This window comes from Dicentrarchus labrax, unplaced genomic scaffold (genome assembly GCF_905237075.1).
Source record: "Dicentrarchus labrax unplaced genomic scaffold, dlabrax2021, whole genome shotgun sequence".
Lineage (NCBI taxonomy): Eukaryota > Metazoa > Chordata > Actinopteri > Moronidae > Dicentrarchus > Dicentrarchus labrax.
The window spans coordinates 2,535,504-2,554,030 of NW_026136701.1; the positions used below are offsets into that span (position 1 = coordinate 2,535,504).

Consider the following 18,527-nt stretch of genomic DNA (forward strand, 5'->3'; position numbering starts at 1 on the left):
GCTGGACGTGCTGTGATGATAGCTCAGTTCACAACGACAAAACACACAGATCACTTTGGTCTTGTCAATGGAACCATTTGGCAACTTTTTAAAAGTAAACTTTCCATTCAGAATATTATTGGCATCCATTTCGGCGTCTCGCGCTCGCCATCCACTCAAAACGTAACGTCTACTACTCTTAGACAAGTGTGTGCGGCGTGCCTGTTGTTTTGTTTCCGGTCTAGATCCGGTGTGGTGTTGTAGTTTTTCTAACGTTACTATTTGTTGCAACAGCATGTGAAAAAAACTACAATGTGTGCTAGGCCAAGAAGAATGTTAATCTTGCGATAAAAAAAATTGATGCCGTTAAAATGGGTGCGTTAACTGACAGCACTCATTTTTATACATTGTAGTTGTGAATTATTATATTAACACCTATTTTCCTCATTAAGCAGAAAAATACAGCTGTAAATCTAATGAATTCGAGTTTCTCTTTTTTATGAAATAAAGACTAGTTTAATTGCCTAGTAAACAAAATAAAACTCACAAACACTTTCCTGGTTAGTCTTTCCACTGTTACAACAATCACCCATTCTGGTGTTAAACCAAGTTAGATGTGTAAATCAATTACATGTTGCTGCCTCTTCTGATGCCCAACCTCCCTCTGACGCTTCTCCTGCTCAACGCTTCTCCTGCCAAAATAAACTCTTAATTTACCCAGCTGGATGTGAAACAATAAAAACAAAACACAAAGAGGGAATTTCATACAAAAATATGGTAACCTTGGAAAATACCTGCTTAATGAGTGTAACAATGAGTGCTTCATATAAACACAGCTGAACCTGGTTAAAGTTTAGTTCAGTTTAAGTGGTTAAGGTATTTGCTCATCTCAACCCTTCTTGCACTGCCTCTTTGACAAAGAAAAAACAGTGTGAAGGAGACACATGAGAAAATGTTAGTTCTGTCAGTTTTGTGGACCCATTATATTATTTTCGTGTGAAACCGCTTTGTTGTCTCGCAAAACGTCATGAGACCACGCTACTCAAAATAATGTGGACCCAGGAGAGTTAGAGGTCTTTGCTTCAGGACTTTTGTGCTGCCCTGCACAGCTTATTAAACCTACTATTCTTTTAAAGAAAGAACTGATGTGTTGAGTTCTGTCTTTGTTGTATTTTGAAGCATCAGAGAGCTGGGTGATGATAAGAGTCTTGATCACGGCAGGAGTGTCGAGAACAGAGTCAGGACGCTGTGTGATGTGATGTGGGCTGCATGCCGTCTACACACTGGCTGCCCTTCATACACAGAGATCATTGCTCCTTTGTGTGTGTCTATGCGTGCAATATGTGTGTATATTGATGTGTTATTATTATTGATCTCTGCTTTGTAACAAAGGGCTCTAAAGCCTGTCTGGGTGGATGACGAGCTGACTACCTGGACACAATGAAAGCTGAGTAGGTGCACTGCCCAGGAAACAGCGGCAGACACGATATGTGCCTCATTCATTTGCATTCATCAGGATCAGTATTTATTCCCTTCAAAAATCTGTTTCTACCTGAAGACTTACTACTCTTGCTAACCATTGTAAGGCCAACATCACCTAAAAATCACAAATTGGTGGCTTCCTAGCAACCGTCTGAAATGAATCAATTACAGTTTTTCAGTATGAAATCAAGCTGTGTGTCATGTAAAACAGTAGCTGTAAAAATACACTAGGGACGTATGCCCAAACTCACATTCAGCAGTCGATATGAGAAAACAGCTTTGATATAGCTCTGTGGATCTGTGTCCATGTGAGAGACACATTCAATAACAATATTTCCATTAATAAATCAGTAAACGGCATGTAGCATCTCCCCTTTACCTTGCCTGGGCAGTACTGGCTCACTTCTAATGGGGCTTTAATGTGATGTGCCCTCTGGCAGCTATTTTTGAGGTCATCACTTCATAAGTGTCAACAGCTGATAGAAACTTGTGACTTTGCCATCTCAACCAAACCAACAAAGTTTCTACTGTGGTTGTGCCGTTACTAATCAATTTAGTGTTTCTGAATGCTCATCTCTTTATCTCCAGCCGAAGACTGGTTTTCTCTTTATGTCCTCCACCTAAACCCTGACAAAACAGAAATTCTGTTAGTTGACCCTTCCTAAGCTACCTTAATATTTGACTATATGTTGCTTTTATCATTGAACCGTCTTCAGAATGCCATTTCAACATAGACAAGGCTAGCACATAGCATATTTAAGTACAGGAATGGAGGAAGTTGACCGAGGTTCAAAAAGGAGGGCATTTAAGAAGGGTGAATTGGACTGCAGTTGATCAGTTTATTGGTGGTATTTTAATGCTCAAATATCAAACCTACAGTCAACAATCTTGGTTGGTCTTTGACCAGCATTTGACCTTTGACCATCAGGTTACTGAGCATATCCAGTTCTGTTTTCTTCAGATAAGGAATATGGAAAAAATCTGATGTTTCTCATCTTCCACAGATCTCAAACTATTAAATCACCCTTTCATTTTCTCCCCTCTGGATTACTGTAATAGTGCTGAAATATTACACAATAATACATGACAAGAAATAACATGAATAAGAAATGCTGGAGGACAGCTCACATATCTGACTATGAATAAATACAGCTACGGCAGCAGTGTGGCGTTTTTGGTCAGTCAGTCAGTTTGCCGGTCAGTCAGCTGCTACCACTCTCTCTGTGCCACAAAGATTGCATGAATTTCCATGACATTTGCTACAGACATTCATGGTATCAGCCGGGATGAATCCCCTGACTTTTCATCTAGCGCCTTGCTAGCATGACTGTTAACCCTCAAGGGATTAGAAGTGCTTGTCAGATTGTTGAGCAGTATCTGAAACCACCTCCAAAATCAGCGATCCGACAGTCATACCCACTTGGCCAGGTATGGCCAGGTATGTGAAAGTCAGCAGGGTTTGAACTTTTCTCTTTCAGGCTCTTTTTTAATTCTTTACATAGCTACTTCCCCACTTTTGTACAGAAACACTATAAATGCTTTCAAGGACCGATTGTCCATAACTGAATGTCGTTATTCCCATTTGAAAGATCACTGAGTGTGGCCATTTGGAACAGATGTATTACACGCAGTCAGAGGGCACTGGATATAAATGACTCTGTTTTCAAGGAATCCAAAATCTTTTGGACCACAAAGTTTCCAGCTAGTTCTCCAGTGTGGACCCCATGGTAAATGTGACACAACTGCAAAGTATTTTCTAGAGTTGGGGAATACGATGATTATACCATACACTGAAAAATGTAGTGGTTCTTCGGCTGTTCTTTAGCCGTTCTTTTATTCTTAAACCTGCATTTGCATCATCATAAAATAATTACAAAGCTGAAATGATTCTTTACTCCCTTACATCCCCATTCATAGACAACATATGAGAGTAGATGTGACATCTACAGGACGTTACCACTGACTTTGAATGGATGTTGACAGTCATTGATGTAGGATTAAATGAAAACAGGTATACAGCAGGGTAATATCAACCTGAGGTTCCTGACACAATATACTACCTTCAGAGATTTCACTACAGCGTTTACACCTTTGTAGCCTACGCAGCTTTAAGGCATGGGTGCCCAGACACCTGTTTTCTGTTGGAGGGCAAAAACTGAAACATAATGGTGGGTCATGGGGAAAATTCAAACACCTATTGTACTGTATTGTTCAGATGTAAAAAGGTACTAAGATCCCAAGTTCCCTTAATTGACTTCCTGTGCAAAGTGTCACTGAGTATGAGAAATATTTAGGAGTCCTACATATTTAAAAAGCATTTTTACCTAAAACAGTGATTTTATATTGAACCTTTTTTTTCCTGGTGGGCCAAATCTAACCTTATAGTAGTCCAGGGGCCCCACTTTGGGCAGCCCTGCTTTAAGGAGACCATTATGGGTATAGCTGCAAATCACTAAGCAGAAATGCTTTCAGGCAGAACCAGATTTTTTTGTAATGATTTTTACATCAGTGCAATAAATCAGTTTCATTTATGAATAGGCATGGGACGATATGCAATTTTCATGTCACAATTATCTTGGTCAAAATAATGATGATATTATCACAATAATCATGAAAATATACTTCATACTTTTAAAATGGCACTGGACTCACTTTACCTTACGTTTTGTTAAGAAACATACATTATATTTATTGCATCACAGATAGACGCTCAGCTCCCTGTATTTCATTTTGGGATCTATGCTATTTCCACCCACCCTTTTTTGCGAGGGATACAACGGGCAAGCTGAGCCTTCAGCCATGGTGACAGGATTAGGATTTTGGAATGATGGAGAGATGTGGGCTCCCCCTTGCCCCCTTGTTCAACATAAATCAGGAAATCAGTATAGAACTTTATGCTGGAGAGCTGGACGGCTTTTTCATGTCAAACCAGGATATTCACGATATTTGCGTATCGCCAAAAAAAAATACTCATCCATATATTGTTGAATTTGCATTATCGGGATATGTTTTTTTTTTTTTTATTGCGATATGTGAAAAATCCTACTTTGTCCCATCCCTATTTGTGATATATTATATTTGCTGGAGCAGCCAAAAACATTCATTGTTAATCTTTCCAACACAAATTTCTCAATTACTTGCTTGATTTACTATATCATGATATCGATATTGTACTTAAAATTGCATATATGTGATGGATAATATGCCCCTATTGTCAGTTCCAGCACAGGAGAAACAAATGCTCCTCTCAATACTAACCGCAGTAGTCATATTATAATCAAAATGTCTGAATTTAAAGAAAGCAGAAAGATGTTTCCATGCCAGTCTGAGAGTTATGTGGGTTTCTCACAATCATAACCCAGTTGTGATGTTTACATACACCAAACCAAAAACTGGGTTACTGCCTGGCTGGCTGCTCTGCGTGTTTCCCTCAGAATGAATATCTGACAACATGGTTGACTGACTGGCGGGTCGCTAAGTGGATTAGGAATACATACATGTATTGACCGTGACTGGCTAACTGACCTTCTGACTGTTGAGTAACTAAATTACACGCTGTCTGCTCTATATTAAAGGGAATGATTCATGGCTGGTGTCATGTGGATCACATAAAAGTTGACGAAAAAAGTTCACTCTTTAAAAACTTGTAGTCAAGTGTCTAAAGTCAAGGTGCAGCTCCTGCACCTCGTTTATGGTTTATTCATAATGAGACTTCACACTCCCAAGGACCAGGGACTGGACTCTCTGACGGCTCTGCGTGTGTGTGTCAGCGCGTATGTGTATTTGTGTGTGTCTGAGGGAGAGACAGTGAGAGTGTGTGAGTTAAAACTGGACAGGCGGTGTGGATGCTGTTGGCTGCCTTCAGATGGCTGGTCTATTCTGATGGAAAGGGGTGGCTGGGTTTTTGCCTGTCTCCTCTCTCTCTCTCTCTCTCTCTCTCTCTCTCTCTCTCTCTCTCTCTCTCTCTCTCATACACACACACATACACAAGCTGCTCGGTGGCTGACATTCTCCTTTTTTCACCTCTAATTGGTCTTCTGGGAGTTGTCAGAGGTCTCAGTGGCTGTCTGCAAGGTGGCAACACACACACACACACACACACACACACACAGCCATGCATCAGGAGAAGCAGGAGATGGAGGCGACAGAGGAGGAGAGGCGCTGTGATTGTCACCTGAAGGTCATGAACATTTATCACTGTTTGTAAAGACAAAGGAGGGGAGAGTGGAGAGGAAATATCACGTTGGCCTGTGCTGCTGTTCTAAACTTGGTGAGACTGTTGTATGGCTGCTTTAATAACAGTCTCACCACTGTTTTAGGCATATCAACTCATACAGGCCACCTAGTTACATGCCTGTTTAGCTGAAAAGGCCACAGAATTCTAGCTGAATTGTGTTTGCTGCAGCCTATTGAGCCTTTTATGCGATGTGTTGAGCTGTCCTGCAGCTGGCTATAGTCTCAACGTAACATAATTACTTACCGCTTTTTGCCTCTCTCTCTCTCCCTGTATCATAGAGGCTATTCTTGGTCAGCAGAATGTTTTATGAATTATGAGATGTAAGTTGCACAACAGACACACTCGCGTTTTGGATTTTTCTTTCATAGAGGCCGCCAATCAATCTGTTCCAAGCTAATATCTACCTGTAACAATCGGCAGTCGATCAATCGGAGCACCCTCAGGTCAGACCTCACAGAAAGGCTCCTTTCATTCACACAACTGTTCTGAATGTGAGATCATGTCAGCATGCAGCCTCGTGAAGGTCACAGCTCATGGTCAAGTTCAACATAATTTAAGCCAAGCATTATTTAATTGAACTTTTAAAAACCAAAGATTTACTCAATAAACCACCCCAACCCTGTGCCCATGTCCAGAAAGACGGTCAGAACACTGTCATGACTAATGACTGTAGTATCAGTCTGCCTGCATTTGTACAGTTAAGCCCTTTGAGCAGATGGTGCTCAAGATCAACCACTGATAGATTTAATCGACTGTCAAGAGTTCCATTGATATTTGTGCAGCAGCGCCCTGTCAATATGTTTAAAAGCTCTGGATAAAAGAGGAATCATAGCAGAGTATTTGATATGTTCCAATCTAGTCTGATTATCACACACAATCAGTGAATGAGCACTGTTGCAGGATATAATCAGATCTTTTGGCGGAGCTGCTCCCATATCCAGCGTGCAGTCTTTACTTCTGTGCGTTATTGTTCATGTGGAATATTTGCCACTAATTGTATAAGCATGGATACACCACAACAAGGTCAGACATGTCAGCTTATTTATTCAGGGAAAAGAAAAAACAACAACAGCGTGATGGGTTACCAAACTCACTACTTCATACCACACAGGAGTGATTTGAGGTCCTTGGATTCCTGGAAAGACACATCCACTCCCAATTCTAAAACACGTTATGCAGTAATGTAAAATATGTGAGATTTTTAGTAACTCTGCCTAGATGTGCAACAGTGGTGAGGTACAACGGTTGAAATTTTAATTTTCCCTTGAAGACCTCTAACTGCTTTGTGATGGAAAAATATCATGATAAAAGCATCTGACAGTAGTCAAGGCTTTCCTTTCAGGCGTTCCAGATGCAGGCATCTGTTGTTCAGCTGCTGAAAATACACAAATACCCCGTACACAAGAAAAACAAGATACGGGAAAGAGAAGTGTCATAGGTGGCTGTCACTGGTGAGTTATGTTCATACAACAAAAAGGACTGAGTTGAAAAGGAATTCTTAGCAGATGTGATCTTCTTATTTTGGTGCAGGCTTGGACGTAGGCCAGTACAGCAGTGCAGTGTGTAGGGTTTAGTGGCATCTAGCAGTGTAATTGCAGATCATAACCCCCTCGTCCACCCTTACATTCCAAGCATGTAGAAGAAACTACGGTTTGTCGGCCAAAGGCCCATATCTAGAGCCTAGGGCTGGGTGCCTAGCTCAATTTAATGAAGTTAGCTGTAAGTAAAACAAATTTTTGATACTCAATGGTATTGAAGCATTTAGTCAGTGCCATAAAACTATAGAAGAAGCCAGTGTTTGGTTTGTCCCTTCTGGGCTACTGTAGAAATATGGTGGTTCAACACGGTGGACTTCATAGATAAAAATGTCTCATGAATCTTTTTCAGGTTACTATACACTAGTAACCTCAGGACTGCCAAGATGGCGACGGCAGAGCCGACCACACTGAGTTTCACAACAGCTTTGTAATTATACAGTGTATGGGCAGGAGTTGCGCTTCTGTAAGTTGTTACAGGTTGAGTCTATAAAGGAACCTGCTTCCTCATGTGCTGTAGAAGAGGACCTGACAGTACAGAGAGAACTCTCAACAGAGGTAAGAAGGAAACAGGGTGTCTCACTTGTTAGATACTTTAGTTATTAGTACTGGAAAAAACAATGTGTTACCATCAGTGTTGGGTAACTGTGTTTAAAAGGGCGAGAGGGGCCAACATTAAATTTTTTTAGGGGGGGGTAACTGTACTGTTATTACTGTAATATCATACCTAGTAGTGAGGAACTGCCCAACACTGGTTACAATGTAAAAGGTAGCATTAATAACTTTTTAATTAAAACTTCGGTTTTCAGTTAGCTCAGTTCTCTGAATACTGCACCTGTTGTCGCTACATATGGTCCATGTACAGTATATCTCACACATGCTTATAGATGTCATGTACAGTACATATATGTCACAATATCACAGACTTCATCAGACTGCATTCAGAAGATGTTAAATCTTGTTTTAAGAAGTGTTAATCAGAGTTAAACACATTGTTTTCTTTCCCGAGCTGATAATGGAAGAAGTGAGTGAGACATCCTGTTTCCTTCTCATCTACTTTATATAAACGCTTCATTCTAAGGTGACGAAAACACAACAATTCTTATTTTCAGGTGATTATACACCAAGGAAAACATACCTATGAATATTATATTCCATTTCTGCCAATAGATGTTAAATGTTACACACTGGCCCTTAAGAGCATTATGGTAGCTTCACACACATTCAGAAAAACACTAGAATAACCAGGAGACAGGTGGGGGATCCCTTTGAACTGTAAAACTTGAAGGCTCCAGTCTCGATAATGGAGCGGCATGGCTCGTTAAAAACTGAGGGAGGGCGTCCAGTCAAAATCAATCAGTCTCCTTTGTGTTCTTCACCTGATTCAATTAAAGCCTTTTCATAAAACTTAATGACTCTAATGCAACACAGGCAGGGAGAGGCAGAGCGAGATAGGGACAAGGAAAGAATGAGTGACAATGCACTTCAGTAACATCAATATTAACTAAACATTTTCTTTACAATGCAGAATATGAGAATCATTTCGATGTATACTTTATCAGAAAAGGGTGCACTGCTTCATGTTGTTATGGCTGAAAGCACTGTTGCAGGGCTGCACCCTAGTGCTGAAAATGTGAACTGATTTGGTGGATCATCCTCCAAATGAAGCCCGCAAGGCCAGTGCACAATGAGCGCAATTAGTTGATTAGTCACTTAGTCATTTTAATCAGTGGGCTCATGATCGCGTCTGCTTTCCCTCGATGAGCGGCCTCAAAGAAGCACTTCCCTGCTCCTTGTTGTCCAAAAAGTCTCTCTGAATCTGAAGAAATGTGACATTGATCTGGTGTGAACAAAGTGTTGCCATACCATGTCCACAGAATGAAATGGGCTACATTTGTATGGAAAGTAGCTCAGATAAAAAAGAACATTATTTCTGCTTGTTACGGCAAGACACTGACAGAGCTCTGTGTGGGAAGATAAAAGCACATTTCCTTTCAGCTTCGTAATTGCTGTGTAAGCGTTCCTTCCAGATCCTTCAACGTGAATGCGTATGGATTTATTGATCCGGTGCAGTTTTTAAGTGCACAGAGGCAGATTTTGGGAAGTGTGTTTTTTCAGAGGCTACAACCACTAAGTTAGTGGTCAGTCTGATTTTTGAGGGCAGCGTTTATTCGTCTCCCTGAAATGATGCATGCAGAGAGAGAGGAAGATGTGCTCGCTCTGTGTTGTTGAATATTAACATAAACCTGAACCACTGGTGTAAAGCCATTCTGTAATCTGTACAACTACAGACAAGCAGTTCACAACAGTGCTATGATGACACGTTATTTCCTGTGAACAGATCTGTACGGGTACTAGATGGCAAAGCTCTGTTCTCTTGGTGTTACATTTACATCCACGTCAGTCATAAATCACGAAGGAGAGAAGGGAAACCAAGAAGAGGATAAGCCTTAATTTATTTAAACGCTTTGTCATAAAGGAGAGATGAAAGAGAACAAGAGAAACATTGTGTAAATAAGGCATACACCTTTCTGGCTGGTTGAACCGATGAGGATTAAGTCAGTAAAAATCAAGATTTTAACCTGGGCTGAATCCAAACCAAATGAAATGTATCAATGGATTTTGAAGTAGATTTAAAAAAATATACACTCATATTTTAATCATGAAGCAGTTTCTTATGATCACATGGGCCTAAATTAAAGCGAATTTAATCAATGCAGTTTTCTGAACCACTTTTACCAGCCACAGTCAATTAAAAACCAAGCCAAAACAACATTCCTGGTAACTCTGTTGAGGAGGCCCGTTACTCTAGATCTTCCCAGAAAGCTAAGCTAAGAATATAAGATAATATTACACCTAAAACTTTGGTTTATGAACCTGTTACACAGCACATGAGGAAGCAGGTTCCTTTATAGACTCAATCCTGTAACAACTTACAGAAGCGCAACTCCTGCCCATACACTGTATAATTACAAAGCTGTTGTGAAACTCAGTGTGGTCGGCTCTGCCGTCGCCATCTTGGCAGTCCTGACTGCGCCGGCTAGTGTATAGTAACCTGAAAAAGATTCTTAGAATGAGACATTTTTATCTACAGAGGGAGTGGGTTGCCTTCTGTGTGGTCCACCGTGTTGAACCACCATATTTCTACAGTAGCCCAGAAGGGACAAACCAAACACTGGCTCCAGATAGATGTTTGATAGTTTCGCGCCCCTTCCCTTTTAACAGTCTCCACTGGCATAGTAAACAGCAGCCCATGCTGACTGATCACAGTTCTTGCTGCCTCCATGTGGCATCTCCACATTACCTGATGCGTTGTTCCATTTTTGAGGAGGCAGATGTCAGCTGCAGAATCACAACGGCTGCTACATGTGTGTGCGTCAAAGCTACAAAAAAGCTGCTAAATGGCCCACTTTGTTTCCCAGTTAGTGGCTATCTCCTGTGTGCTGATTGGTGCTGGACAGGTAGTGCGTTTATCTGAGCTTTTTAGCTGGAAGTAAGTGCTTCATAGAGCTGGGAAGAGCTGTAGAGTTGATGATAAATTTCGATGGGGTCATCACTAAGCACCCCCCATTCACTTTGACACTGTCATTTGATCCATTGTCAGTGAGCAACATATCAATTAGTGCAGCTTTCAAGACTTTAAGGTCTTAAACTCAGCTAATGAGGAGAGATGGATGTGAAGGACAAACTGAATGAGTTTTAGTTCCTGAGACAGAAAATAGAGGCATTTAGTATTGCCTTCATCATTACAGGTAACATCAGTGAAAGTACATTCACTCCTCTTATTGTGTAAACACACGTCTTGATGAAAGCCTGTGCTAGTGGTAGATGGTGAAGATTACCTTGTCAGTATGTTCCCAGTAGTGCTCTGTGTCTCTGCAGCCTCTCTGTAGCCTTCTCAATGGAGTTCTGCCTTTGTTGTGTCCATGTGAAACAATAGCCTGACTCCATTGCTTTTGTTAAACATCTTTCTCCGTGTGTTACTAATGACTGTACAGCCTGGCAGTCTCGCCTCCTTGTGCCAGGCAAAAAAGTGTGGTAAATAAGAACAGTCAGTGTTGACAGGGAAAAAAGAGATCCAGCTTGGCTTTATGTGCGTGTAAAAATTGTTGGGTTGGTTTATGAGATTTTGAGAACTCTCTCGAGAATTCTGTGTGCATTTCTGTTTTCTGATCTGCTCCCATTTTAACTTGCTGTTGAAGCTGGTTGCTGTTAATGCAAACTTAACACGTTCTCCATGCTCTCTTATGTCTTATAAGTACATTTCAACAACTAATTCCATCAGTATACACTTCATACATGGCTATTACACATTCAAAGGTCTTCCAGCTACTCAAAAGGGCACAATTCCTAGTTGGCCTTTAATTTGAAGCATTTGCAGGAAGTGTTTAATTGATAGTAGCTTGAGAGTGGTGGAAAAACAGCAAACGACTGGAAGCCATTGGATTTACAGTGAAAGAAAGTGTAGCTGCATCAAACGTCTACAGAAAGAAATTTGATTCAAATCAAGTCAGTTGTGGTGAGAAAAAAATGTGATTTTATTTTTAGGCCACATCACCATGCCCTACAATCAGTGCAACCTCAGAAATACAATGGGTATAGGACCTAGGGGTGGGCGATATGGGCAAAAAATAATATCTCAATATTTTTGGGGATTTTGGCGATAACGATAATCAGTCGATATCCTTTAAAATGTGATTAGAATTGTCTGAGCTGGACTTGTGTCCACCAAACGCGTTTGCAGCGCTGAGAGCGCTCAAAAACTCATTTTCCGAGCGCCCAGCAGTGTTAAAAGTTGAACAGATTTCAACTTGAAGCACTCTGAGCGCTGCGCTAAAAAAAAACGTCTCCGCTGACATCTTTTTACCGCTGAAGGCGCTTAGCGCTCTGAACGCTGAAGCCCATAGGACCCACGTCTCGGCACTGAATCATCTGAAGTACCGGTAGCTTCAGGGACTGGAGGTATTTGCATTTTCTCTCTACCATCACAACGCGCTGCTAAACTGTTGCAAGGAGGATGCTAGCGAGAGGTCACGTGATCACGTCATGTGATCACGTAGGCCCACTAGTGGTGTGACTGAATCCTGCCATGCTGTAGAGAGCGCTGCTGCACCGTGTATTAATGGATGTGAGGAGTTTCCGCGGGCGTTTCATTGTTTTTGTCGAAGGAATTTAAATACTCGATAATGGAAATTTGCACATCGTCAAAACAACAATGACGATATTATCGCAAACGATATATATCGCCCACCTCTAATAGGACCTGTGTCAAGTTGAGGTAACTTGAATATTGAAACAATTCTAATTTCGTTAACATAAACAGTCTTTTTTCCATGACCAAGAGAAGATGACCAAGATGATGACGAGCTAAAAACAGACCTTTGATAATAAAAACTATGACAAAATGTATGTTTTGTCTTTGTTGATGAGACAAGGTTAAAATGTTAGTGGAGGACTATCAGAAAATTTAAAATGTATGTATTTCCCCCCAATAAATAAGAGGGTCAGGGTTTTTTAAGACCACCCTATCCATACGTTACAAGAGCCAATTCCCAACCTGCAGAAATATCTGTTAATCAACCATCTGAACCCAACCAGACCTGCAGACTGCCATGGTTATGCATTGATCCTGGTGCTGGGAGCAGCTAAGGAGCTCTCTTTTATTTTCTCCCGGCCCACAGTACTGGGAACGTCTAGGCTAAATTAACAGACCAACTGTTCCAAATGTGTCTTTTATTGTTGAGAATCAGCAACTTTTGACTAAAAGTTGACTTAAATGTTATCCCTTTCTGTTGTTTAAACTAAAACTATGAAAGATAAAAATGTGACCAAGCATTTTCATCTAAAGTCTTTTGAATGCTGAATGTGCAATCAGCTACACTTATCATGTCTGAGCCTGTTATTAGTACAATCCTCCTTTACATTCATATGCATGAGGAGAAGGTGTGTGATCATTTCACTATCGCACACAAGTTTGGTGCACCTGTCTGATGCTCTTTCCACAGATCTTAAAATACATCAAACATGAGTTGCAAAGGGTTAGTAAATCCAATGATGTAGAAAGCTGTGCTGCAGCTGTTTTTTCTCCAGTCTTCTTTCTTTTTAACTTGATTTACATACATTTCTGAATCAATAAGGTTAAAATTCCACACTCCTACATCAAGCAGTTCATGTGCCAAGAAATCCATAAACTGCCCTTTTATTCAATTTGGACCTCAGTTTAGCCCAGCTATGTGCTCATTGCTGTTTCTCTGCTTCTTTAACAGCTCCTTTACCCAGTCAGTCAAAACCTGAAGGACTATGACTGATGGACTCATCTCCCAACTCAAGGTGATCCAGCTGGGAAGATAAAACATTTGTGACCCCTGTCTGACACCTCCTCCAGAAAAAATGAGGACTATCATTCTAGCTGTTGCATGTGTTCTCTGTCTGGGCCTGTCCCTGGATGCGTTGTCTTTGAGTGGACGGAGGATAGAGGCAGTAGACGGAGAGGGAGCCGAAGCAGCGATCAGAGGAGAGAAGCTGCTCAAGCGAGTGAGACGAGGCTGGATGTGGAATCAGTTTTTCCTGCAGGAGGAGTACACAGGCAGTGACTACCAGTACATTGGCAAGGTAAGAGCTGTGCCATTGCCTCCCAGTTTCTGGTCACATTGAAATATCCCACATTGCATCACATAAATCCCTTGATTAGTTGGAAAGACTCTCATCAGTTTGTTCTTCTTTCCTAAATTGCAGGCTTTATTAATATGCATTTATGCTAAAGTTCATCACTCTTTACCCATTTTGCACATGACCTCTGTGCCTGCGAGCATAATGAATTAAATCAGCTCATGATCATTGCTAAACAAGTGTGCTCAAAAATCACACATCATCTACTATTCAATATAGTTTACACATGAAGATTTACACACAAAAACACACTGTTAGCTTTTGAGATTATGCAGTCTCACAAATGAATTCATAAGGAAAATGTGTAGGTCATAAAGCCTGCATCCATGTTAGCAGATGGGACATGGGTCAAACTTAAATGTCAAAACACATATCAAATAAACTCGTATTAATTATCTAAATAAAGATGGTAGTTCACACTGATGTATGTTCAAGTGTTCATTTCTCTGATAAGTTTGTTTGATTGTTTTGGTCCTGATATAGCCACTGTTTGCTAGCTGCCTAACACCAAATGGTAGAACACAAAGTTGGAAAAGAATGAACTGTAAAAAGCCATATAGACACCGATCAGCCATAACATTGTGAGCACTGACAGGTGAAGTGAATAACACTGAGTATCTGGTTATCATGGCTCCTGTCAGTGGGTGGGATATATCAGGCAGCAAGTGAACATTTTGTCCTCAATGTTGATGTTAGAAGCAGGAAAAATGGGCAGCGTGAGGATTTGAGAGACTTTGACAAGGGCCACATTGTGATGGCTAGACGACTGGGTCAGAGCATCTCCAAACCTGCAGCTCTTGTGGGGTGTTCCCGGTCTGCAGAGGTCAGTGCCTATCGAAAGTGCTCCAAGGAAGGAAAAGTGGTGAACCAGAGACAGGGTCATGGGGGGCCAAGGCTCATTGATGCACGTGGCAAGACGAGCTACTGTAGCTCAAACTACTAGAGTTAATGCTGGTTCTGATAGAAAGGGGTCCATTCCTCGAGCGGTGAGGGCTGTTTTGGCGGCAAAAGGGGGACCTACACAATATTGTGGTCATAATGTTATGGCTGATCAGTATATGTCAGATGTGTGTAATGTTTCGCCTGTTGTGAAGTTCTGTGCACAAGTGATAAATACAGCTTTAAAGCCACTATGTGAAGATTTTTAACTATGGTGCCCCTCAGTGGTCCTATTTAAAGGCACTGTTACACACAGCAAGACACGTACATCATAGATTCATTTTAAACTTATGCCACCAAAGTAATTCCAAAAATGTTAGTCACATACAATGCTACACACAGGTCCTTAAAGTTGCAGCAGGTAATCAGTTGTTTTCTTTCAGGACCGGTGGATTCTAAATACCATTAGGAGCAGTAGGAGGAACCAGAGGAACCTGATTTTTTCACAGATTATCTGTCTCATGTGCTACCGTCAGGATATAGTAAAAATTTCAACAAAAATGACAGAAAGATATTTTATTAAAGTTACCTACTGCGGCTACAACTTTAGCTCACAATAGCAGCACAGAGTACGCTGAACACATAGTAAAGAAGAACTGTATATTGTGTATTTTAGGGAACTTTGGATGTGCGTCAGAGTTGTGTAGTTACTTGGGGAGCAGTGAAAGCAGGGTGGCTGCAGCTCTTTTTCCTCAGACTGTCACAATAATGGAATATCCAAAATTGTAACAGTGTGAAATTTTTTGCTCCTCCAAACTGTAAAGACTTGTGTTGATGTGTTTGTGGCCCAGCGACTAGGCCGTGCAGTACACATTCAGGATAGAGAGGCAGAGAGGCTGACAGGAAGAAAATGGCAGGATAGGCAAAGACAGAATGTGTAATGTCAAGTGAATATATCAGGGAGGTGTGGAGTTTTCTCACCTGGCAGGCTGAGACGTCTGTACATATGTAATGTATGAATGTGTTAATGTCAGTCCTGTTTATATCTCTCACCTAAGCTCTCTCCCTCTCCCCTAATCCTCATTGTTATATACAGTATATGGTGCATATGCATATCAGTTGTTACATAATTCAGTACTTTTCCACTTTTTCCATAATATTCACATACATTGTTTCTGTCTCAGTATGTTCCATTGCTATGTGTGCTAATGCTGCTTCTGTACACTATTTATTTATCTATATGTTTATTTTACATATTTTGATCTAAAGGGAAAATTCACAAATATATATTATTTTCAGTGTTCACACAAGTAGCCTTGTTCCATTGCAGGACCTTAACAGTTTGTGACTTGATGCTTGAAACCTTCAGGGACCTTTTCATTTTTTTTGCCACTAACCTTTGCCTTGTGTTTGCACTGAATCTTGCCCTTAAAAGGTAATTTTATACACTGTTTGGTGGGTATGTGAGGTAAACCGTTTTGTCTTTTTTTAAAGCATTAGTTGTCTTGGTTGATACAGGTGCGGCTTTTAAAATGTGGTGATTGTTGTTGTGTTTGCTGTAGTTGTTCCTGATGATAGATCTGCGTGACAGCGCTGCTGGCAGCCCCCCATGCCTGCACCCCTTCCTGACTTGTGCCCAAATTTTGTTCCAGTAAACTGGTCTCCAAAGTAGAGAACAGTGGAAACCAAAGCAGAAAAGTTCCTGAAGTGGTAAAGGGCTAAACAAGGCCTATTACGATAATTAAGAAACATTTAAAGCTGCAGTAGGTAACTTTTAAGAAAATAACATTTTGTCATATTTGCTGAAACTTTCACTATATCCTGACAGTAGTACATGAAACAGATAATCTGTGAAGAAATCAGTTCCTCCTAGTGCTCCTAATGGTATTAAGGGCAGTAATGGCAAGAATCCACTGGGCCTGAACGAAAACAACCAGTCACAGATTATTTGGTCATGTTGTTAGGTAACGACTTATTTTACACGACCTCGATCATTTTTGGTATTGCTGTGTTGTGTTTACGTGCGTGTTTTTCACATAAGAATGTCACCAACAATGGTTTTGTGGTTTTTATTTTACTTATTTTTATTTAGGATATTTTTTTTTTACATTGCAATTCCAATGTCTGAATATTCTTAAGAATTAGGGCTGCACAGTTCATTGAAATATGAAAAAATCGCAATATGTAAATCACAGAAGCTGTAAAGTAAAAGTCAAATGTGTGACAAACAGCATTATAATGAAGTACGGTAGTTGTGCAGAGTTGCCTTGGTCTACAACTATTGTTCTCCAGATTTAAGAAAACATGTTTGTTTGGTCACTATTTTAAAGGAAATATTTTTTTGAACATGCCATTCATAACCCATAACTGAGCTGCAAAATGGGATGATGGGATGAGCCTTTTCAGTGCCAGCTTTTGCTCAGCACATTATACATGTTCTGCTTTGCTGAATGTGAAGTTTCTGAGGCAGGGTCATAATGCTGATTAATGGCTGTTATGAATGAATGACTGGACTCTTTCAACATACACATGTTAATACAATGATGGATGAGCCTAATTTCAATGAAGAAAACATAAATTAATATAAAAAAAAAATTATAATTTTTGTTATTTAATTTTTTTTTTGCCAGCGTTACCTTTAGCCATTAAAAATTTTTTTTTTTTGTTTTGCCACATTTACATAGTCATTGGGTCCTATTGTTCTGCTAATTGCTTTGAATGGTACATTTGTTTATAAGTTTTGGCTTTTTTTTTCGAAAACACTTGTATTGGACTAAATTATCAGATTCTAGTAAGTAAAATGGCTTATACATTTTTTTGGTTGTTATTAAAAAGAAAAAGGAAAAAAAAATAGTAATTTTTGAAAAAAAAATTAAAAATTTTTTTTAAAGCTGGTCATATATTTGTTGTCTAAACTGGATTAATGTGGTAGTCAAAATAACAGGCTTGTTGCAGTGGGCCCAAACAGGTTTCCTCCCCCCCCCCCCCCCCTAGTATTTTTTACATGGAATTATGAATGAATGACTATTGGACTCTTTCAACATAACACATGTTTTATTTAAAATGAACAATTTGAACACACTGTAGCTCATACAAATTTCTTGACTTTGTCCATAAAGAGGAAAAAAAAAAAAAATTAATTTTTGGAAAAAAGAAAAAATTTTTTATAAGGGGGGGGGAAAAAAAGGGGGGTTTTTTTTTTTTTTTTTTTAAAATAAAAAAAAAAAAAAAAAAAAAATTTTTTTTTTTTGGGGAATTTTTTTTTTTTATGGTAGTGGTTGGGGTGGATATTTTTTAGCATGATAAGTAGAGAGCATAACAAGCTGTCAAGGCAGTATGAAGTATCCTATCAAGGGGAAATTCAGCAGCATCAAGCAATATATGCAAGGCAAGCCAAACCCATGGGGATTCAAAGTGTGGGTGAGAACTGGAATCTCTGGCATGATGTGTGACGTCTACCAAGGCAATGTCAACGGAATACGGCCAAATCTGAACTTGGATTGTCAGGTGATGTTGTGATGAAGCTTGCTTCCACACATCCGAAGGTCAGAACTACAAATGTATGCAGACAACTACTTCACCTGTGTTCCATTATTAGTGAAACTCCTTGATCGGGGAATTCATTACGTGGGAACAGCCAGGCAGGTGCACCTACCCAACTGTAACCTTGAAGATGAGAAGAGCTTGAAGAAAAAGGGGAGATGAAGCTATGACGTCAGAGTGGGGGGAATCACAACATCTGTGTG

The 18,527-nt window shown here is 40.1% G+C and overlaps 1 protein-coding gene across 1 annotated transcript in view; it reads left to right on the forward strand.

Moving 5' to 3' along the window:
• Window positions 1-18,527, forward strand: part of LOC127369758 (cadherin-6) — a 97,141-nt gene that overhangs the window by 18,707 nt on the left and 59,907 nt on the right. Inside the window, exon 2 of the mRNA XM_051411476.1 lies at window positions 13,500-13,845. Within this exon, the coding sequence (XP_051267436.1) occupies window positions 13,624-13,845 (222 nt within the window). The 5' untranslated portion in view covers window positions 13,500-13,623. The remainder of the gene's footprint in view (window positions 1-13,499; window positions 13,846-18,527) is intronic.